Below are 23,346 nucleotides of genomic sequence, written 5' to 3'. Positions count from 1 at the left end.
CTCAATAGGAAAGGGAAGGGTAAAATGGCAGGGATGATAGCAAAATCTTTAAAAAAATGGGGGGGGGGGCACTGAAACTTATGGGAGTACTTTTTACGCTAAGATAAGTGTCCAATCATCCAACATTGACTGAAATTAAGCTTAATGAGAAGTTCAGGCAGGCAGATACTAGAGATGTTAAAATAGCACAAGATTCTCATAACAGTACAGTGAAAAATAATGTTAACATGTCACAAGATTCTCATAAAAGAACAGCGAAAAATAATGTTAGTATATTGCATCAGAATATCAGGGGATTACAAACAAAGTAGATGAGCTTCTTTGTTTAGAAGATTTAGAAACTGAGGGTGGAACAGATGTACTATGCCTGTGTGAACATCATAGGGACACAAGTATGGAAATGGCAAATGTGGGTGGATATAAGCTTTCAGCACATGTAAGTATGTAACTACCGCCCAATTTCATTTATGACAGCTTTATCCAAAGTTCATGAAAAAGTAATGTATTCAAGAGTAGCATCACATATTTGTAAAAATGAAGTACTAACAAAATGTCAATTTGGTTTTCAGAAAGTCTTTTCAACAGAAAATGCTATATACGCTTTCACCAACCCTTAAATGCATTGAATAACCAAGCTTCACCCACTGGGATATTTTGTAATCTCTCAAAGGCTTTTGATCGTGGGAACAATGAAATTCTTCTAGATAAGCTCAAGTATTGTGGTATGAGTGGGAGAGTGCATAAATGGTTTAGTTCATATTTAACTGGAACAATGCACAAGGTTGAAATTAATAGTACAGATAGTCTGCAAAAATCAGCAGAGTCCTCTAACTGGAGAGGCATCAAGAATGGTGTCCCACAGGGTTGTCTTGGATCCCTTATTATTCTTAATACACAGGGTGATTATAATTAAAGTTAAACTCTCAGAACACTGTAGAAATAACACCACTGGTCAGAATGACGTCAAATTGCAACGGAATATTATCGGAAAGAGGGAAAACGTATGGCAGAAGAAAAAAATAATGTGAAAATTATTCAATAGATTGCGCTTTATGTGTGAGAATACGCAAATGAAAACGCCTGTCATGTGTACGACCCATCAAAGTTGGTATATACACGCAAAGTACGTAGCTGTTCCTCCTTTCGCGACTGCGACGTTCGCCATGACTGTCTCAATGCAGGATCGCGCTCTACTTGTAAAACTGGATTACAAGAATGTTGACTGTGCACACGTCGCTCTGTAGAAGTCACAGACACTGGAGGGTTTGAAAAAAGCCGTTGGTCCGATGACTGCTGTGGAGCTGGAGATCGGAAATTCGAAAAGACGGGTTCTTTTGGTGTACAACCTGATAGAGGGAGGAAACGAATTGATTCGACATCAGCGGAAGCAGTGGCCACAGCAGTGCAGGAGGAGATGAGTGGTGGTGTGCAAACTTGTAGTGCATGGAGAATTGCACGAACATTGGACATACCTGTGAGCACCGTCCGTAAAATCCTACGAAATATCCTTCTTTGCTATTCATTCAAAATTACTCATGTGCACGAGTTGCTTCCTATTGACCAGCCAGCAAGAGAGACTTTTGCTATAGAATTTCTTGCTCGCATGGAAATGGACAGTGATTGTCCATGGAAGATTTTGTGGACAGACGAAGCCCACTTCCATCTGACAGGATATGTCTATACACAGAACTGTCGAATGTGGGCAACGGAAAATCCACATGCAAATGAATCAGTACCACTTAATCCTTAAAAGATCGCTATGTTGTACGGGTTTATGGCATTGTTTATCATAGGCCCATTTTTTTCGAAGAGACAGGTGCTTCCGGTCCTGTTACCTGTGCCGTCACTGGTAAGCGCTATGAGTGTTTTTTGCGCAACCACTTCATTGCAGCTCTCCAGCAACGTGTATATGTGGATGGGATTATCTTTAAGCAAGATGGCGCACCTCCGCACTTTGCAAATCCAGTTAAGCAGCTGCTGAAGCGCCAATTCGGAAATGCTAGAATTATCAGCCGCCATTTCCCTACAGCCTGGCCGTCCCGATCACCTGATCTCAACCCGTGTGACTTCCGGCTGTGGGACTGTGTGACAGATGTTGTGTTCAGTGTTCCGATTGCAAACTTAGGTGCATTGAAGGCACGCATTGCACAACACATTCTGAACGTGACCCTAGAAACACTTCGATCAGTTGCGGAACATGCTGTTCCTCGATTTCAACTTGTTGCATAAAACGGTGGACAGCATATTGAATATGTTTTGCGCCAGTCACACGGAAATTAAATAATCCGATTTGATTTTGATTCATGCTTTTTAGGCGGTTTTTGGCCTCAGGACACTTAAAAATCGATTTTATTGATGCTCTTTATGCTGTTTTTGGCCTCAGGACAGTTAAAGACCAATTTTTCTCATCCGACGTGATATGACCTTGCCATGGTGGATGGGCTTACGTAACGAACAGCATCACACCTGTACACCCATGCACACTGAGCAGTACAATTTCTTCAACGTCAAACGTACACCTTAGGCATTGTTGCATGACTCATTTGTCATTTGCAGTCGACCACTATTAAATTATGCAACAGCGCCATCTATTACTACATTTTGTATCTATTTATTTTTCTTCTGCCATACTATTGTCCTCTTCTCCGATAATATTCCGTTGCAATTCGAAGTCATTGTGACCAGTGGTGTTATTTCTACAGCTTGTTGAAAGTTTAGCTTTAATTACAATCACCCTGTATATTAATTACTTGCCACTCTGTATTCGTGAAGATGCAAAGCTAGTTCTTTTTGCTGGTGATACAATTATAGTTGTCATACTCAACAAGCAAGAATCCGCTGAGGAAATTGTAAACAACGTCTTTCAGAGAATTAAGTGGTTCTCTGCAAGTGGACTCTCACTAAATTTTGACAAAACAGAGTTATACAATTGTGTACAGTAAATGGCATAACACCATTGATAAATATAGACTATGAACAGATGTCTGTTACTAAGGCAGAATATTCAAAATTTCTGGGTGTGTGCATTGATGAGAAATTGAATTGGAAGAAACACATCGATGATCTGTTGAAACGGTTAGGATCAGCTATTTATGCTATTAGAGTTATTGCAAATGTTGGTGATAAACATATCAATAAATTAGCCTACTACACCTATTTTCATTCACTGCTTTCATATGGCATCACATTTTGGAGCAATTCGTATTTAGGAGAGAAAGTATACATTGCTCAAAATCTTGTAATCAGAATAATAGCTGGAGCCCACCTAAGATCAGGTTGCAGACATTTATTTAATGAACTCGGGATATTCACAGTACCTTCGCAATACATATGCTCAATTATGAAATTTGTCATTAATAACCTAGCTCAGTCCAAAAATAACAGCGAAGTGTATATCTACAACACTAGAAGAAAGAATAATCTTCACTATTCTGGATTAAATCTCACTTTGGCACAGAAAGGGTTGAATTACGCTGCCACAAAGATCTTTGGTCATTTGCCAAATAACATTAAAAGTATGACAGATAGCCAACCAACATTTAAAAGCAAATTAAAAGAATTTATGAATGACAATTCCTTCTACACAATAGATGAATTTTAGATATGAAGTAGTAATTGTAAAAAACAGTTAATTAATTATTTTGTGCAAAGAAAACTTATGTTAAAGTGACACGTTCCACATGATTACGAAATGTCGTATTCATGATCTATGGAACAAGGCTTAATGTATGTATGTATGTATGTCCTATATATGGTAGCACTACATATTTGGCTGTCTGCTATGGTAGCAACAGTGTAACCAACGTAGGCAGAGAGATTTGTACCCTTTCGGTAGTCATTCGACAGCAGTTATGTTGTTGACCGAAAGGATCCCGCTGGCCTCCTCCGGCTACCCGAGTGAAATTCGCTGCAGGGAAAGCGTGCTCTCGAAGATTGGAAGTCAAGACAGTACTCTTAAGACCGACTTGGCACTGGTGAGTGTGTTAATTATTAACTTCGATAGTCGAATTATTACATTTTTCAGACTGTATTTTTCTGAATGTAGTAAGATTTTCCGGTCCTCGCTTTGTGTAAGCAGAACACGTGGTGCAAGAAGTTCGTTACTCCAGCACAGTTTTAAAATTCAGTTCTTCTGGCTTCTCTTTTAACTCGAATTATGCGTGGACTTTCCTCGTGTGTACATGTTTTATTTCGTCTACTTTTCACTTCGTTTCAGTTTTAAAATTGTGTAGCTTTTTTTATACCACGTGGTGGCAGTTTCACCGCGTGTAACTTCAGTACCATCTTGGATAAGTTTAATTCTTAATTCTGCGTGATATTTTATTGGTATTTGCGTCCATACGATTTACATTTGTGTTCTTAAAGTTTCCAACAGTCTTAATAATTTTGCTTTGTTCATGAATATTGTTTCACGCTAGCGTAGCTTATTTCGATGTGCAAGGCGATGCAGATAAATTTCTTTGTCGGAAAGTGTTCTATAGTTCTCTTACTTACAATAATTCAATCATAGCGATGGGGATGAACGTCTGAGCCTCTGACTTACTGTGACGGGTAAAATTCGTTTTGTCTCTTAGTCTTGTGTGTGAATCATGTATGTCTGTGTGAACTTTACCCACAGGCGCCGAAGATTAGCACAGCACTCTGTATAATAATAATATAAGTGAGTCAGTAAATTACGTAACAGGCAAAGACAGATCATAGTTTGAATTATTTTGTGAATATTTAGTATGATGTTTAATTTTAATGAACTACTGTATATTAAACTGTGACGACTGTTTCTCGGACAAAACCCATCCCCTTTTGTAAGATTATTTTCAATATAGTCCACCTGGCGTTTCTGAAGCGCAAAAGACAAGCCTTATATTTGTAGACTTTGTCTGATTGTATTATTCTTTTCGTTGTGGCTTAAACTTCTGCTTGCTCTGAATTATTTGATTCAACGGTTGTGCTTAAATTGTTCCCATATGTCCAGTCCATATACTTACTTGGATATTTTTATTAATATTAATACATAAGTTATGCTTACCAATTCAGTGCTTCGTTCAGTTCTGGTGGTAAATTTTCCCACTTTTAACTGAATTGTGTGGTGACCCAGAAAAATTTTGTGGCACACGAAACTTACTGTAGACTGCACAGTTCCACATTCGCCAACTTCCCCAGTTTCTAGAATGAAATTTTCACTCTACAGTTGAGTGTGCGCTGATATGAAACTTCCTGGCAGATTAAAACTGTGTGCCGGACCGAGACTCGAACTCGGGACCTTTCCCTTTCGCGGGCAAGTGCTCTCCTGCGAAGGAGAGTTTCTGTGAAGTTAGGAAGGTAGGAGTCGAGGTACTGGCGGAATTACAGCTGTGAGGACGGGGCGTGAGTCGTGCTTGGGTAGCTCAATCGGTAGAGCACTTACCCGCGAAAGGCAAAGGTCCCGAGTTCGAGTTTCGGTCCGGCACACAGTTTTAATCTGCCGAGAAGTTTCCCCAGTTTCTGTTTGCAAATCACTTTCCAGGTAACCATTCAGCTATTAATAACTATTTAGTGTATCTGAATACGTGGCATGAGCAATATCAACAGAAGACGACTTTCAAACGACAGACCAGATTACGAGATGCAATCATTAAGTTTTAACTATTACCTCGAGAAAGTCGAGCTAGGACGATGAGTATTGGCGATGGTGTGAATTCTTCTCTATCATTTCACCATTCACGTAGACAGATCTTTCCAAACGATGGATGACTTTGCGGAGTCTTGCTTATAGGAGGTATGACCTTATATGTGAACACATAAAACTGCTACCAGTCACTTTTTTTGGAATAGTTATTTATTATTCCATGAACCACTTTTTGAACCTTCAGATGGTTTTTAGGAAGTTACTTATCTATTTCAAGCATACCACCTTGGTGTCATTCTGGAAATACTTCCCGCGCAATCGTTTCGTCAACTGAAGAAGGAATAATGGAGAGAAGGGGAAGAGGGAAAATCCGACAGCCCAAAGAAGCAGCACGTGTTGCGCCCTATACAGAATGACGTGGGGCGACGTCGCAGAAAAAAAAGCAACCTTAGACAGCTTTCGGCGATGCTTCTTCTTCATGGACCCCCATAAGCTCGTCAGGAGCTTCAAGTAGCGTGTTCCCGTGAGGGTTTGGCCTTTGTGAACATAATCCAATAGCGTCACTCTTTGGGAGTCCCAACTAATACTCAACATCACGTCGCGAGATGATGGTTGGGCCGTCATCATATTCTGTGGTGCTGAAATCACGTGTTTCCACAGCTTACTTTGGTCTTTTGTGTCGCACAACGGGCGTTTGTCGGTGGTGTTTAGGAGGTTAGACAGACTGTATACGGAAAGATTATATCATTTCCAATATGGTCAAATCTAGTTAAGCACTACACTGTTCAAACCGACTTTCTAGCCTTCTTCTCAGTTTTTAATCTTCCTTTCTCTCTCCTGAAGGGAGAGAGTGGTGCGATTAGCCTATGTTCTTTTCAGCCAGAGGATTGGTTGCTCTGCATACGAGGAGGTTACAGCAAGTGCGAAAACGCGATTTTCTAGAAAATTCGCTCAGTGTAAGAGGAGTCAAAATAAGTGAACACGTATCTCGGGTTATCCGTAGATACCCCTTCGTTTGTAAGGAAACGGCGATCAAGGCTTTCGAGGTGCTGTATGTGCTTTTTAGCGGGTAATTCATTCAGCCTAAGTAGAGGGGCAGTGGCTTCACACTTTTGCGCCGCATGTTCCAAACCCTATTATTACCTTAATTTTTGTTTTTCATTTATCTACCTATGTCCCTAGAAGACTGCAACACGAATATTTTCCGGTATATGTTGGAATCATGTTGTCTTTATTTGTCTAATAATTGTATGTCTGGTGACTGAATTTAAAGAAATGAATGAATAAGAAAATTATCTGAAACTGTTCGGTGAAATTCGTGTACCGTATCTCGATCAATGACGAATTTCAAGCGCCCGTTTTCGGCAAAGTGATCCAGTATGCATGGTTTGGTGCAAAATTATTGCCAACGAGTGAAATATTCAGCAATGTTAACGACGTTTCTTTCCCGAGTGAGATTTGTACGAAGAAATGTCGCTGTGGCAAACTTGTCTTCGCGCTGTTCCCGTGGCGTTCAAAAACTCTATGTTTCGATGTTTCTACGACGCTTATCATCCAAGGGAATACACCAAATCTTCCTGAACAATAAACATAAGGATAAAATATGAGAATTAATATAAGAACTGATATAAGAATGAAATATAAGAATATTAGAATGTAAACGAATTTTTTAACACCTGAAAATACCCTAAACACATATTATATAGTAAAAGTATGAAACCTATTGTCGAACCCATTTGTAATTTTACAATTAATATTACTCCCTTGTATCGCCTAACTTGATAAGAAACATTCGTATGGTAACCGTATATAGAGATCGGTAGACAAATGAAAAGAATAAGTAAAAAAATAAAATAAGTAAAAACAACAATCCCCTGTTTCGAACACATTGCACAAAAAGCGAGAGACCGCAACACTAGCCACTTCGCCACCATTTCAACTGCTAACAGAACGCGCTAAAAGCCATCTAAATTACACTGCGAACTTTGACCATCGTTTTCTCAGAAACGGTAAAGTATCTACGGATATGCCGAAACACGTCTCGCTTGTTTTGCCTCCTGAGAAATCGCGTTATGGTGAATGCCATGTTCTGCTCGTTAAGCTGTTTGCAATTTTCAGTTTATTACGTACTGTTCTTTTTTGATTTTGATTCTGAACCTGATATTTATTTGTTATTTTCATTTTAATTTTAATGGTATAATCACCTGGGATTAAGTTGCGTCCATCAGGTTCGATTGATATTTTCCTAGTTTTTCTTTCTTGCCTCTCCTATAAGAGAAAATTGATATCACTGGCTAGCTCTGTTTGCAGTTCTATTTCATTGTAGTCTTCGGCTGTTTTCTTTGTCCACTGGGCAACGTATTTGATGGGTAACGGTACTGAAATCCAGAAAAATTGAAAATTATGATTGTGTCTTTCAGCAGGCCCGTAGTCAGTGTCTTGATTCTTAATCTGTTCCGCCCGATTTTATTAGCAAGTTCCATGAGTCGGTAATTTCAATATTTTATGTAGGGTATTTCGGATGTGGCGTTGATTGGCACGTATGTATCAGATCTTGTAGCTATTCTTAGGCTTCTTTTCTCTGACCTGAATTATCTTCCTCTTTGGTTCGGCTGAGGAGAGTGTAAGCTGTGTGTTGTGACAAGAAGTGAACTGCTTCTAGGAACAATGAATGCAAAAGCCCTGAACTTTAGAGCAATGCCCTGAGTACGTAGCTCCATGCTCCAAAATGAAACTGGAAATGCCGTCTGATCCGTAACAATTGATAAAATAGTAGCAAACACGTACTTGTGTAATTTAAGCGCAACAGGAACTGGGTTTTGATTAGCTGTCACTTGAACACTGAGCAGTAACGAAAGATGATGTATCAAGAGACTGACCAAAAATTAAATAATTGTTTCCTTTCTGTTTATAGCTTCCAGCAGTGCTTGTGCGGATATTCCCCCAAGCATGTAGTCATTGATTCTCAGCATGAAAGAATAAACTGAATCATTATGAATACCATTTCCATCTAATCTCTCAGTAAGGTGCCAGGTGACACCGCAGCACATTTAGAAAGAGACGACCGCTGTAACCACAGTCGTTGACCTACCTTTCTGCAGTTGAACCTAGTTTCGTCCTAAAGAGAATAATAATTTTTGTGTTTTCTAGCTGCAAAATTATTACAGTGAGTGGTCTCTGATCCATAAGAATGTCCACGGGCCGTGATTGGAATCGATGTGTTAACGCAACATGGCAGCATTGCGTAAAACTATGCCTACTTGGTGCAAGACTAAGGCGTGCAGAGGGGGGCGGCTGCGGCCAGCTGGCTATTCTTTACACTCGATAGCCGGCCGGGGTGGCCGAGCGGTTCTAGGCGCTACAGTCTGGAACCGCGCGACGGCTTCGGTCGCAGGTTCAAATCCTGTCTCGGGCATGGATGTGTGTGATGCCCTTAGGTTAGTTAGGTTTAAGTAGTTCTAAGTTCTAGGGGACTGATGATCCAGAAGTGAAGTCCCATAGTGCTCAGAGCCATTTGAACCACTTTTTACACTCGAAATCTGGTCCGCCAACCTTCACGAGCTCCGCTATACTGCCTTGTGTCACTTCATGCAGTTTATTCGATTCGGCAAGGTTGTTGCGTCAAGCGCTCGCTTTACCTCTCACTGTTCTCTTGTGTTTGCATAGTTATCTCGAGTAACGTTCTAAATTTAAAGAGCGTAAAGTTTTCGTTCCTCGTTTACAATAGATAAAATGACTAGTTATTTCGGTAAAAAAAACCTAAAGAAACGAAAACTAGACGAAGAATCTGAAAAATACCTGCCGCGGCCAATGGAAACAGTTCAAACGGAGGCACCATTGTCTGCTTCATCAAGTATCACTTCATCTTCTTCTGTCGAGGACATCGAAGAAGGTGATAAACAGTGGCCAGACTGTTGGACTTTTGGACAAAAGAGAGAGAGCTTCGTAAAAAATACAGTTTGTTTATTGTTCGTTCTTTATAAAATTTATTGAAATACTTACATGAGTGCTTGAACTGGGAATGCATACAAAACTGGAGTTATCGTGTAGCACGTTGTAACTACAGGTGGTGTGCTTACTCTGTGTTATTGTTAGCAAAACCTTATAGGAACTCATTGGGCAAAGCAACTCGCAATACCAAAAAAGAAATACAGTCAATCCAAAATACATTCAGCCCCTTAGGTACTGAATCCTCTGGTCCTATTCAAAACTGATAACTTTGGTCCCTGTGCACATAACAGATAAATAAAATTGTCTTACCTCGAAAGCAGCAACGGTGGATCGCGTTATATTCTGCTCTCTCATGACGAAGAATAAAATATACCACCTAGCGGCTCAGCGGTGTGCAATGTTGACCGTAATACTTTGAAATATACATGAAATTCTTTTGGCTGATAAATGAAAACATTTAAGAAAAATTCAATTTCTTGAAAAAAATATGACCTGGACAGAGAGGCGGTAGTGATTTGGGTTAATTTCTAACACTGACTTTTTCAATAGTGAAGTTCTATTCGAAGTTAAGTTAGGCTTATCAAAAGTCTGACAATTGAAATTACATTACCCAGAAAAATTACATTTTTTTCACTAAATGAAAACCTTTCGTTGCTGATGTACTCACAAGCAATGAGATTTGTACGACAAGTATTATCTAAAATCACTAAAAATCATAAGGACAAACCTTCAAATTACTTATTCCTGTGTTAACAAATCTTAGAAACATTACAAAAGGGAGATATCTAACTAGCGTATACATCAAATGTGTTTACGCACATTCTGGAGTTACTCAACATAGAACTCACTGTAACTAATTATCAGCCAACTCATTTACACTAACGCACTGGCAAAAGGAAAGTAACAAAAAATTAAATCTTTAACTTAAGTGCTTCCACATTTATCTTTCCAATAATACATGTACTCGTAAAGCTTCGTTGTAATATAAATCTAATAATCCTTTCTTGTCACAATTAAATTTATATTTCATCACTTCACTTTACACTCCATTACAAAGTCACTCACGAGTTTTAACCTATTTTATGCGCGGTGTAACACAAAGTATTGGTATGAGAAAATTCCTACATTGTAATCTAGCATTTCGCGGCTTTACAGAGCATACCACAAAAACTACCTACTGCATTCTTTTTCGCTCACAGACCGAAACACACTGCTGTGTGCCAAGCGCTCTCTTACTCCAACACCACGATCTCAGACCAGAAGCAGTATCTTTGGCTCTGCTGTCGTGCAGAGTCAGCGATCCTTTTTATAGAGCCCATTAGAGACATACATCGTTTACCATGTAATGGTTTCCTGATGGGATACCAGTTCGATTTTACACAGAGTACGCGTAGGAACTTGCCCCCCCCCCCCCCCTTCTTGCAGCGGTGTACCGTAGGTCTCTAGAAGAGCGTAGCGTTCCAAAGGATTGGAAAAGGGCACAGGTCATCCCCGTTTTCAAGAAGGGACGTCGAACAGATGTGCAGAACTGTAGACCTATATCTCTAAAGTCGATCAGTTGTAGAATTTTGGAACACGTGTTGTGTTCGAGTATAATGACTTTTCTGGAGACTAGAAAGCTACTCTGTAGGAATCAGCATGGGCTTCGAAAAAGACGGTCGTATGAAACCCAGCTCGCGCTATTTGTCCACGAGACTCAGACGGCCATAGACACGGGTTCGCAGGAAGATGCCGTGTTTCTTGACTTCCGCAAGGCGTTCGATACAGTTCCCCACAGTCGTTTAATGAACAAGGTAAGAGCATATGGACTATCAGACCAATTGTGTGATTGGATTGAAGAGTTCCTAGATAACAGAACGCAGCATGTTATTCTCAATGGGGAGAAGTCTTCCGAAGTAAGAGTGATTTCAGGTGTGCCGCAGGGGAGTGTCGTAGGACCGTTTCTATTCACAATATATATAAATGACCTTGTGGATGACATCGGAAGATCACTGAGGCTTTTTGCGGATGATGATGTGGTTTATCGAGAGGCTGTAACAATGGAAAATTGTACGGAAATGCAGGAGGATCTGCAGCGAATTGACGCATTGTGCAGGGAATGGCAATTGAATCTCAATGTAGACAAGTGTAATGTGCTGCGAATACATAGAAAGAAAGATCCCATATCATTTTGCTACAATATAGTAGGTCAGCAACTGGAAGCAGTTAATTCCATATATTATCTGGAAGTACACATTTGGAGTGATTTAAAATGGAATGATCATATAAAGTTGATCGTCGGTAAAGCAGATGCCAGACTGAGATTCATTGGAAGAATCCTAAGGAAATGGAATAAGAAAACAAAGGAAGTAGGTTACAGTATGCTTGTTCGCCCACTGCTTGAATACTGCTCAGCAGTGTGGGATCCGTACCAGATAGGGTTGATAGAAGAGATAGAGAAGATCCAATGGAGAGCAGCGCGCTTCATTACAGGATCATTTAGCAATCGCGAAAGCGTTACGGAGATGATACATAAACTCCAGTGGAAGACTCTACTGGAGAGACGCTCAGTAGCTCGGTACGGGCTTTTGTTGAAGTTTCAAGAACATACCTCCACCGAGGAGTCAAGCAGTATATTGCTCCCTCCTACGTATATCTCACGAAGAGACCATGAGGATAAAATCAGAGAGATTAGAGCCCACACAGAAGCATACCGGCAATCCTTCTTTCCACGAACAATACGAGACTGGAATAGAAGGGAGAACCGATAGAGGTACTCAAGGTACCCTCCACCACACACCGTCAGGTGGCTTGCGGAGTATGGATGTAGATGTAGATGTAGTTTATATTATTATCATTATAATATTCGGGTACAACATATAAGTGTACCCCAGTAGACTCCTTTCATTATTGTACACAACAAAAAATTGGGTTGTGAGTTTTTGCGAAAAGATGGCATGCCTGGACTTTGAAAAAAAAAAAAAAAAAAAAAAAAGAAACTGGTATGAAAATATCCAACCAATAGACTGGATGTGATCCCAATAACAACAAACAGAGTTGTGAAAAAAGATATTCGCTCACAGAGACAGTGCTGTGCACTGAGCAGCCGTGAACATTTTAGCAGAGTCCCAAAAAGAAACAATGGAAATGTTTGTTTGAAAACCGTATCAAAAGATAAAGAAGTTACAGCGAGTGCCTTTCGCAGTGCCTATAATTTTACAAAAAAGAACCAATATTTCAACAATTTTGAATCAGATATCGACGTTCAGGAGCTCACTGGATTAAATATGTGCGGAATTCTACATTCCAGTAAGGCCTGTGTGAATATCACAAATGTATCAGTGCAGAAATGAGAAAACATATTGTACAGGAAATAGCAGAAGAGGACGATAAGTTTTCAGTCATCATCGATGAGTCAACTACTTTCAGCAGAAGAATTAACTTTGATATTTTACATTACAGTTTACCTTACACATTTAAGTATAGAATCCCATGTAAATTTGTTTTTGGACATAATTGAATTTGGAAATATAACGTCTCTTGGCATTTTTGATGCTGTGGCCATATATCAGGTGAAATTTTTTAAAAGCTTAGTCTAATATCTGTGGCATCTGACGGAGCAGCAGAAATGATTTGACTAGAATCTGGAGATGGGGCTCTTTTTAAAGACAGGTTGCCATCTTATATTGTTTGGCATAGCCTTGAACTTTGTGTAAGTGGTATAGTAGGAACATGACAAGTGTCGGTTGAGTTATTCAATGAAAAACTTATGTTCTATAGCATGACTCATCAAAGACCAACCGAGAATTGCATTTCTTTGCAGACGACTTTGCGGTTTAACTTTTGAAAACTGGGAGGGTGTTAGACACAAGATAGGTCTCATCCAGTTTTAGCAGTGCGGCAGAACTACGAGGTTCTTTCAAAACATTTTGTAGCAGATAAAGAGGGCCCAACACGTGATGCCTCGGTCAGTTTCAAGTATGAAGACCCACTCAGGAAACTAACATCGACATGCTTTGTTTAATATTTGCCACTGATGTATGATGCTCTACAAGAACTTTCAGAAGTTAGCGAGGAACTGCAACACCGGCTAGTAAAAAAAGTGCAAAAGTTGGTTGACATTTATTGCTCGGAAAGGTAGTACGTGAACTTTTTATGAGCAGGCTGTGGCATTTATCAGCAATAGATTGATCAGAATCAAACTGTATGAAAAAGCTAAATAACTGCTCATTACCCCTGTTATCTTTTATGACAGCCTTTCACCAGCGATTGAAAAGAGAATGCTGAGTGGGAAAGATGCAGCTTTGGTCAATTCAGCCAATATGGTTGATACAAGCATTTGGCCAAAAGACATTAAAGACGATTCTTTCTGGGAAAAATATTTTGGGTAACTTGGAGTTCGCTTTCAGTTGAAAAAAACGAGATTTAGTGAGTATGTTTTTGACAATTGTGAGAACTTTGATGGAAAATGAGAAAACAAAACAAAGTATCGAACAAATTTGCTTCCGTTGACAACATCATCAAGACAATTTCAGTGTCGTCTAGTGGATGTGGGAGGGGGTTTGCCCAGTGAAGCTGATCATTACTGACGGTAGAACCTCTCTATTCAAAAAAACTGTTTCTTCACTACTCTTGCCGGCCGGTGTGGCCGTGCGGTTCTAGGTGCTTCAGTCTGGAACCGCGTGACTGTTACGGTCGCAGGTTCGAATCCTGCCTCGGGCATGGATGTATGTGATGTCCTTAGGTTAGTTAGGTTTAAGTAGTTCTAAGTTCTATGGGACTGATGACCACAGATGTTAAGTCCCATAGTGCTCAGAGCCATGTGAACCATTCTTCACTACTCTTTCTGAAGTTATGTGACCCACCAATGACTTTTTTTGACCATTCAAAGTAAGTAGAATCTTGGCTGCTTCATGGGCAACACTCCGCTGTGGACATCAACAGAAATAAAAGAGGGAAAGGATGGACGTACAGCGAAATCCTTTTAAGATTTTGGACAGTTTCATAAACTATAAGTTGAAACATTTACGATCTTTCCCTTTTACAGTATCCTATAGCTCAAATTTACGTGTTCACCTTACTGTAATTTCCTTCTTGTAACAAATCGTAAACAAAAATGATATTTAATTTACATAATTAATGAAACAGGAATAATTGACTGTTAATGGACATGGGAGTTTTAGTTTTTATTAGTATAAATGTTGTAACCACACTTTTAATGTATATAAGCTTACGTGTGTCCTCAATAAATGTGAGTGACTTTCACAGTGAAAAATGGGAACACCAAGTGATCAGTACAGAACGTTTAACCAGAAAGCAGCTCCTTCATAGTTCTATAGAGAGTGATAGCTACACGATGGCCTGGAAAGACAACATCCGTCATTGCAGTCAAGTTCCGTTTAGTCAAAACTGAGCAACTTAGGAGTTTACATTTCGTCACACCGAAGAATAGTGCCGCAGGTTTGAGCGTCGAGTGATCACAAAGAAATTGTGCAAAAATTTAGCAGTCAGGTCCGAAATAAACTCCCCAGTTGAGCTGAGGTTCACCATGGCAAGAAATTGTAATGATCTCGAGCAATTTCTTCAGAAATGTAGATTCTTTGAAGCAGCTCAGATCTACAAAGGCAGTCTTCCTCGCAAAGCAGAACTCTCACCAGTACTACGAGAGCAGAACACTGCAAGACACAGAATCTAAATGGCTGAAGCACGTTCGAACAAAGACCAGTTCGTTGGCTTTCAAACTGCGAAAGCTTCCCATTAGTTAGCACACAAACCGAGCTCCAAAAGCGGCGAAAGCGTCTCAGAAGACAAGAAAAGATGTTGCTCAAAGAGGTTATTGCGCTCTGTCCGAGCTGACTATTGTAGGGATACGTGAAGTGTTGCAGAGATAACTGTCGCGAACTACTAAAAGCAAAATACAGGATGTATCATAATTAATGGCGCAAACACATGCAGTTGAAAGTACACAATACTAGAAACAAAAAAGTCTCAGTAAACATAGGGTCGAAAATGCAAAATCTTAAGAGCTACGAGCAATTTTTCATCTTCGATACTGTGAAGCAAATCTCTTCTACTGCAAGCTCTTTGCTTTCCATATTTTGGGAAGTGAAACCTGGACCAAAACATAAAAAAATGTCCAGTCAATATGCGCTCTAAAATGCATACCTTAAAAGCTATGAGCACTGCTTCATTAGAAGAGTTGTGTTCCAAAGTACCGAAGATGAACAAGTGCTCATAGCTCTTAAGGTATGCGTTTCAGAGCACATGTTTACTGGACATTTTTGTCTTGTTTTGGTCCAGATTATCACTTCCCAAAATATGGAAAGCAAAGAGCTTGTAGTAGAAGAGATTTGCTTCACAGAATTGAAGATGAAAAACTGCTCGTAGCTCTTAAGGTATGCATTTTCGGCCTTTTGTTTACTGAGACCTTTTTGCTTCTAGTATCGTGTACTTTCAGCTGTATGCGTTTATGCCATTAATTATGATACACCCTGTATTGTGGGTATAAATTGAAACTGCCTAATGACCAGCTAACTATTAAAAGATTTATGTTAATTTGTAAGAGAGCATCTTTATGGTTCCTATAAAATTATAGAAAATACGAGTTGCCTTCACTAAATAGTGAAACACTTTTTTTCTGAAAGCAGGTTGGTTTTATTCAGGATTCCAGCACAGCATATTATTCCTCAAACTTCTGGTTGCAAATACTGTTATTCAACATAATGTCCGTTAAGTGCGGCGGCCTTACGTCACCTTACTGGGAGGGCTTGCATGCCTGCAAAGTGCCACTCTATTGGTCGACATTAGAGCCTCCGTATTTCTGCATAATTACACTCTATCACATCCATATACTGCTCCCAGCAGTCTGCATCCTTCATTTAATGAAACAGATGGAAGTCGGAAGCTGCGAGATCTGGACTGTAGGGTGGATGCGAAAGAACGTCCAACGAAGTTTTGTGAGTTCCTCTCAAGTACGCAGGCCTGTGTGAGGCCTTGCGTTGTCATGGAGAAGGAAGTTGGTTCTCATATTTGTAGCAACAAACACGCTGAAGCCGTTTCTTTAATTTCCTGAGGGTAGCACAATACGCTAAAGAGCTGGTCGTTGCACCATGAGAGAGGACATGAAACACAATAACCCACCCAGAGTGCCAGAAGAGCTGGGAGTGAGGCTTTGAACTTTTCCTTCGGAGGAGAGCTCGTATGGCGCCACTCCATGGATTGGTGCCCTGTTTCCGGTTCGACGTGGTGAACCTGTGTTTCATTTCCTGTGATGACGTTCTACAAAAAACATATCACGATCAGCCACTTAACACGCAGGAAATTCCCCACAAACAGTTCTTCGTTGCTCTTTATGGTCTTTTGTTAGGCAATGAGGAACCCAGCGGGCATACTCCTTTGAGCACCCCAACTGGTGGACAAGTGTGTCAGTAGTACCAACAGCAAAGTGTTTGACTGAGACCATTCGATCTCCTCGAATGAGAGTGTCCGCACGTTCCAACATTGCAGGAGTCACAACAGTGTGCCGGAGATCGGACAGGTAGGTGCGACCTTGTTGCGATGACGACAGACACATCGCCCAACTACTCACCGTGCTTTTGTTAGCCTTTATATAGCAAATCTCCCAAACACAAAGTCAAGAAAATTTTGCTATGCGGATGACATAGCACTGGCTACCAGAGACAAGTATCTCTTCAATACAGAGGAAGTCCTTAATAATGACGTCGAAATACTATACAATTATTTCAAGAAATGGAGACTCAAGCCAAACACTAACAAAATTGAAGTATCTACATTCCATCTTAATAACAAAATGGCAAATGAAATTATTAACATAAAACTCGGAAACACCAACCTCAAACATAATAAGTTTCCAAAGTACTTAGGTATAACATTGGATCGCACTCTTCCTTACCGAAAACATCTGGAGAACACCACTGCAAAAATTGGAACACGGAACAACATCATTCAAAAACTTAGCGGTACTACTTGGGGAGCTAACGCAAAAACATTACGCACCTCATCTATCGCCTTAGTGTTCTCTGTGGCTGAGTACTGAGCTCCGGTCTGGATTAATAGCTGTCACACCAAACTTATTGACAGGCAATTAAATAACACAATGAGGTTGATTTCTGGAACCGTTAAATCAACGCCCACGTACTGGCTACCGGTGCTATGTAATATCCTGCCCCCGGATCTGCGTAGAAAAGCGGCCCTAATGCACGAATTCAGAAAGATTGAGACAAAACCAGAACTACCAATTAAAGAAGAATTCTCACAACTGCGACACACTCGATTGAAATCAAGAAAGCCACCCATACGCACAGCTGAGCAGCTTCAAAATAATAACTATGACCACATGAAACAGTGGAGACTAGATTGGAACCAAAAGACAAATGACCAACTACAGACCTGGTTTGAGAGCTATAACTGCAACATCTCTGGAATGGAACTAACACGGAAAACATGGTCCGCATTAAATCGAATACGTACTGGACATGGCAGGTGTGCGGATTCACTACACAAATGGGGAAGAGCGATGTCACCAGAATGCGACTGCGGTGCCCCTAGACAGACGACCCAACACGTCCATGGTGAATGCTCCTTGCGAGCATATGCAGGGAACTGGTCCGACTTCCAGGAGGCATCCCCATCGGCGCTAGAATGGATCTCAAACCTCGATATAACCTTTTATCTGACCAGTATAAACATAAATTATATTCATGATTGTTATAAGATTTTAATGTCTAACACTTGATGTATTAATGTTGCATGTATAGCCATACGCTAAATAAAAAAATAAATAATGTTAACTGCTAGGTCTCCGTAGAATCATACCTTAAGGGCCTATGAATATCTGCGTTGATCTGGTGTTCCGCCAAAAGAAAATCAGTGGCAGCTGTCTACTTGGAACGCACCTCTGTTACAGACGCCATTTTGCAGGCTACATTTAGCGCTGCTTCCTATCTCAACTTCATTAAACTATAGGGAATGAAGAGGGAACATGCAACGATGTCCCATAGCATATTTGGCATTTTTTCAACCGAAACAGGCCGAGGAAAAAAAGTGTTGCATTACACATCGAACGCCCCTCATATGTGCTCCTGGATAATCAACACTTCCTTTCTCGAGGCGAATACTGCTTTCGAAAAGCGATGAGACTCACGTAACCTAGGTAGCAGCTGGTATAGGCCAGTACTTAACGCCCACAGGTAGCCGTGTCGTTGCTGCTTAACTCGACAACGCAGAAAATTGCCCCGGCGGGGTTCGTTCCGCGGACAGGCGGACGTTAATCCGACCTGAGGGTCACGACGCCCCGCATGCGGGCGGACGGACGCGCGACCTCTGACCCGGTGACCCTGCCTGCCTGCCTACCTGTGCTCTTGTCCGCGCCGCGCCGGAAGCCTCCAGCAGATACGGGCGGCGGCGGCGGCGGCGGCGGCACCTGCTCCGCGCTCGTGTTGCGCCTAACGGAACAGCCTGCCAGACAGTTACGGCCGCGGCGGGCGTAAAACCGCGTTCTTATTGTGTCGTTCTGTACGAAAAACGAGGCAGCCGCTTGTGTGTGCAGCTCAGCAGTACCGCTCGCAAAGCGACCGAAATAATTTCACCGACGCCTCCGCACGTCTGTTTAGCGTCGCAGTCGACACTAAGACGGAAGATAGGAGAGGGCGGGGAATTACGTATGACGTGTAACGAGGGAAGGCAACTGCCTCTTTGCGATGACTTCTCCAGTCTATCTTTTGTTGGATCTGTTAGGGGTGACTATAGCTCTATGCTTGTTCAGCCTCTTCTGGATCATTGCTGTGCAGTGTGGGATCCGCATCCGACAGGACTGACGAAGGACATCGAAAAAGTTGAGAGAAGGGAAGCTCGTTTTATACGAGGGTAATCCTAAAAGCTAGGTCTCCGAGGCACTGGAGCTGCAGGAAAACTGGGGAAACTGTGTGTTGGCCACACTGTTTTTCATTGCTCCCTTCGCTCTCTACAGAAACCATTGCACGTTTTCGTATCAGTATCAATGAAAAAACGTGTCAGATCTTGATGGTTTTCATGAAGTAGTTCAGTATTTATTTATTGCTTATTTAACATGACCAGATTAGGTCCTTAAAGCCCTCTCTTACATCTGACCAGAAACAACACACAATAAAGACATCACAAAAACATTCAGAGGAATAATAAAAATAGCTGACACTAGTAATGATAATGGCTGAGCGTAATAATACTAATGAAAATAATTGTTGACACTAATAATAGTAAAAGACAGTAAGGTCTCACTAAATATTTCAGAGCCATCTGCTTCCAGTTCAGCTTGCTCTAGATTCCGTGAATAATATGAATACTACATTCTTCCCAGATAGAATTTCTGTTAAAATTTTGACTGTCAATGTGTTCTTACTTTGTACGCAGTCTTCTTTCTTCCTCTCCATACCGACTGGCGAGTGTTCACCAGAGGGCGTCAGACCACCGTCTTGCAAACCACAAGTACTCTGCTACCAATGTAGCTACTTACTGTGTGTGTCTCACTGCGCTGACGTATTAAGGGGGGACCTACTTTCTTTCTTCTTCTTCTTTTTTTTTTTTTAAGTCATCAGTTTTCTGACTGGTCTGACCGAACGAGGTCGCGCAGTGGTTAGCACACTGGACTCGCATTCGAGAGGACGACGTTTCAAACGCACGTCCGGCCATCGTGATTTAGGTTCTCCGTGATCTCCCTAAATCGCTTCAGGCAAATGCCGGGATGATTCCTTTGAAAGGACACTGCCGACATCCTTCCTCATCCTTCTCTACCCCAATGGGACCAATGACCTTACTGTTTGGTCCCCTCCCTCAACCAACCAAACATCTGGGCCGCGTGGGGTAGCCGCATGGTCTACGGCGTCTTACACGGTTCGCGCGGCTCCTCCCGTCGGAGGTTCGACTCCTCCCTCGGGCATGGGCGTGTGCGTTGTTCTTGACGTACGTTAGTTGGATTACGTAGTGTGTAAGCCTAGGGATCGAAGACCTCAGCAGTTTGGTCCCATAGGAACTTACCACAAATTTCCAATTTTCCAACCATCTGGTTTGATGTGGTCCGCCATGAATTCCATTCTTGCACCAACTTCTTATCCCAGAGCAGCACTTGCATCTACGTCCTTAGTTATTTGCTTGATGTTTTCCTCTTCCGTTTTTACCCCCTGAAGCTCCCTCTAGTACCATGGAAATTTTTCCTTAATGTCTTAACAGATGTCCTACCACATCCTGATCCATCGTCTTGTCAGTGCTTTCTATATATTGCCTACCTCGCCGATTCTGCGGAGAATCTTCTCATTCCTTACCTTATCTGTCTACCTAATTTTTAACATTCTTCTGTGGCGCCACATCTCAAATGCTTCGATTTTCTTCTGTTCCCTTTTTTCTTGCAATCCATTTTTCACTACCAGGCAATACTGTACTCCAAACGTACACTCTCAGAAATTTCTTCCTAAAATTAAGGCCTATATTTGATACTAGTGGATTTCACTTGCCCAGGAATCCCATTTTGACATTGCTAGTCTGCATTGTATGTCTTTGCTACGTCCTCATGGGTTATTTTGCTGCCTAGGAAGCAAAATTCGTTAACTTAATTTGCTTTGTCACCACCAGTTTTAATGTTAAGTTTCTCACTATTTGATTTACCCCCGATCTGTATTTTGTATTCATTAGACTGTTCATTCCATTCAACAGGTCCCGTAACTTATCTTCATTTTCACTGAGAATAGCAGTGTTACCAGCGAATCTCATCTTTAATACAATTTCACCTTGAATTTTGCTCTTTAACCTCCCTTTTATTTCGATGATTGCTTCTTCGATGTATAGATTGAACAGTAGGGAAGAGAGATTACCCTTTTCAATTCTTGAAGTCTGTTCGTAGTCTTCCACTCTTCTTCATATTCTACATATTGTATGTTACCTGTCTTTTCCTATAGCTTACCCTCATTTTCCTCAGAGTTTCGAACATCTTGCACCTTTGACATTGTCGAAAGCTTTTTCCAGCTGGACAGATCCTGTAGACGAGTCTTGATTTTCTTTAGTCTTGCTTCCATTATCAACCGCAACGTCAGAATTCCCTCTCTGGTGCCTTTACCTTTTCTAAAGCGAAACTCATCAACGTCTAACACGTTCTCAGTTTTCTTTCCCATTCTTCTGTGTATTATTCTTGGCAGCCATCTACGCGGATGACACAGCCATCCTTGAGCAAGATTGGAAACCGTCGAACGTAAACTCACGATTACAGACGGCACTCAGAACAGCCGAGCCTTCGTTGGAACGATCGCGTATTAAAATAAACGTCGACAAATGCGAAGCAGTTCTGTTCACATGCACACAGAAGATACTACCCAAACATTAACACTATAGACAGGTAACACCACATGCATGCACAATACGTTTCCGAGAGAAAGTCAGATACCTAGGCGTCTGGCTGGACCGGAAACTTACAAGGAGGGATCACATCGAACACGTTGCCAACAAGCTCCTCCCCAACCCCCTTTCCTGCAGAAATAACGAGGACACATTCGATTTCTTTCCTGCCATGAACGCTATTTCGCTAAGGAGGTCCATAACTTGCCCAACACTGCATTTCCCGATCATAACTAAATCCCTTTCCCCGTGTGCCTCCTGAGACCCTGCTGAAGAAGGAGTGGCCTACTGTCCACTTACAGGGTGGATGGCCGAGACAAAGCAGCCAACCTCCATATTGACTCTCTGCCTCGAGCAATGCGCACGCATTACATCCTGCAACACACCCTGCAGCGAGGATGGATACAATGTGTAGGTTACACTAGGAGACGCTTTGGCCCCAGAGCTCTTGCACGAAACGTATGGAGTGTCCCATACGACGCACCGCATACCCACATTCTCCGCTGCAGCTACACCCCGAGAAAGCAGCCTGATGACTGACCGGAGCTAAAAGCACATTCAGCTGTTCTTGAACTGCAGCCAGCTCCTCTTGCGAGCGTACACAGCATGCAAACACCTTATCCATACTAGCACTACTAACTTAAGAATGTGTCTCCAATGGGGGCTGACGCCTTACTGAAGTGTGTAGCTCGCTGTTCAAAGGAAATGACAACTGCGCTACAAACAGCACAAATCTACACTTTACAGTTAGTGAAACACGATATTACACCTTAAGTACAAAATCACAAACAGAATTTAAAAATGAAGTTAAATAAAAACGCACAAGAAGCTAAATATGTAACTTCACCCCTGCTGGACCGTCCCAGATAGCTCAGAGAAGCGATCACTGACTATCTCAAGAAACGAATGACAACGGCACCACAAAGTGAGTGAACCTACACTGCACAGGTACTAAAACGCAAGTTTACAGTTCTGAAATACAGAAACGCGCATTTATTTCTTCCTCAACACTACAGCTTCCTGGCATAGCCGATACAGTAGGTGCTCATTATCTGTTTATAGTTTTACCATATTTTGCAAGGATTTAGATTACTCTTACCATTGAACATTTCGAATATTGCTTTTACTTTCATCTGCATTTCTTTTTCATTTAAAAACTTTATCATGGAAGACTCTTGGCCTTGCATTGTATCCTCTTAAGCATATAGTTTCAGCCGTGAAAGAAGTAAGTCATCGTTTCTAATGCCGTTATAATGTATCAAGGTTCTTTAACCAAGTTTTCATTTTCATTGCCCCTGTGTTTAGTCTACACTAGCTCATTCAGCTTCAATACACAATATCAAACTAGCTATATGACCTGTATACCATGATATGACAGTCTATTCATTCGATAGTAGGAAAAGGAAGAGAAGGAAACGTAGTAGGTGAATTTG

At 41.3% G+C, this 23,346-nt stretch overlaps 1 protein-coding gene across 1 annotated transcript in view; it reads right to left on the bottom strand.

Annotated features, from left to right (window-relative positions):
• LOC126161113 (protein FAM246C-like) overlaps positions 1 to 20,613 on the bottom strand; it is a 64,979-nt gene extending 44,366 nt beyond the window's left edge. Inside the window, exons 1-2 of the mRNA XM_049916960.1 lie at positions 20,567 to 20,613; positions 18,832 to 18,999 (exon numbers count right to left, since the gene is read on the bottom strand). Of these exons, the coding sequence (XP_049772917.1) occupies positions 18,832 to 18,999; positions 20,567 to 20,613 (215 nt within the window). The remainder of the gene's footprint in view (positions 1 to 18,831; positions 19,000 to 20,566) is intronic.
• Between the last annotated feature and the right edge of the window lie 2,733 nt (positions 20,614 to 23,346).

Source organism: Schistocerca cancellata, chromosome 2 (genome assembly GCF_023864275.1).
Source record: "Schistocerca cancellata isolate TAMUIC-IGC-003103 chromosome 2, iqSchCanc2.1, whole genome shotgun sequence".
In the NCBI taxonomy this organism is placed as follows: Eukaryota; Metazoa; Arthropoda; class Insecta; order Orthoptera; family Acrididae; genus Schistocerca; species Schistocerca cancellata.
The sequence above is the reverse complement of the archived record's forward strand: the minus strand, read 5'-3'. Positions and strand labels throughout refer to the sequence as shown.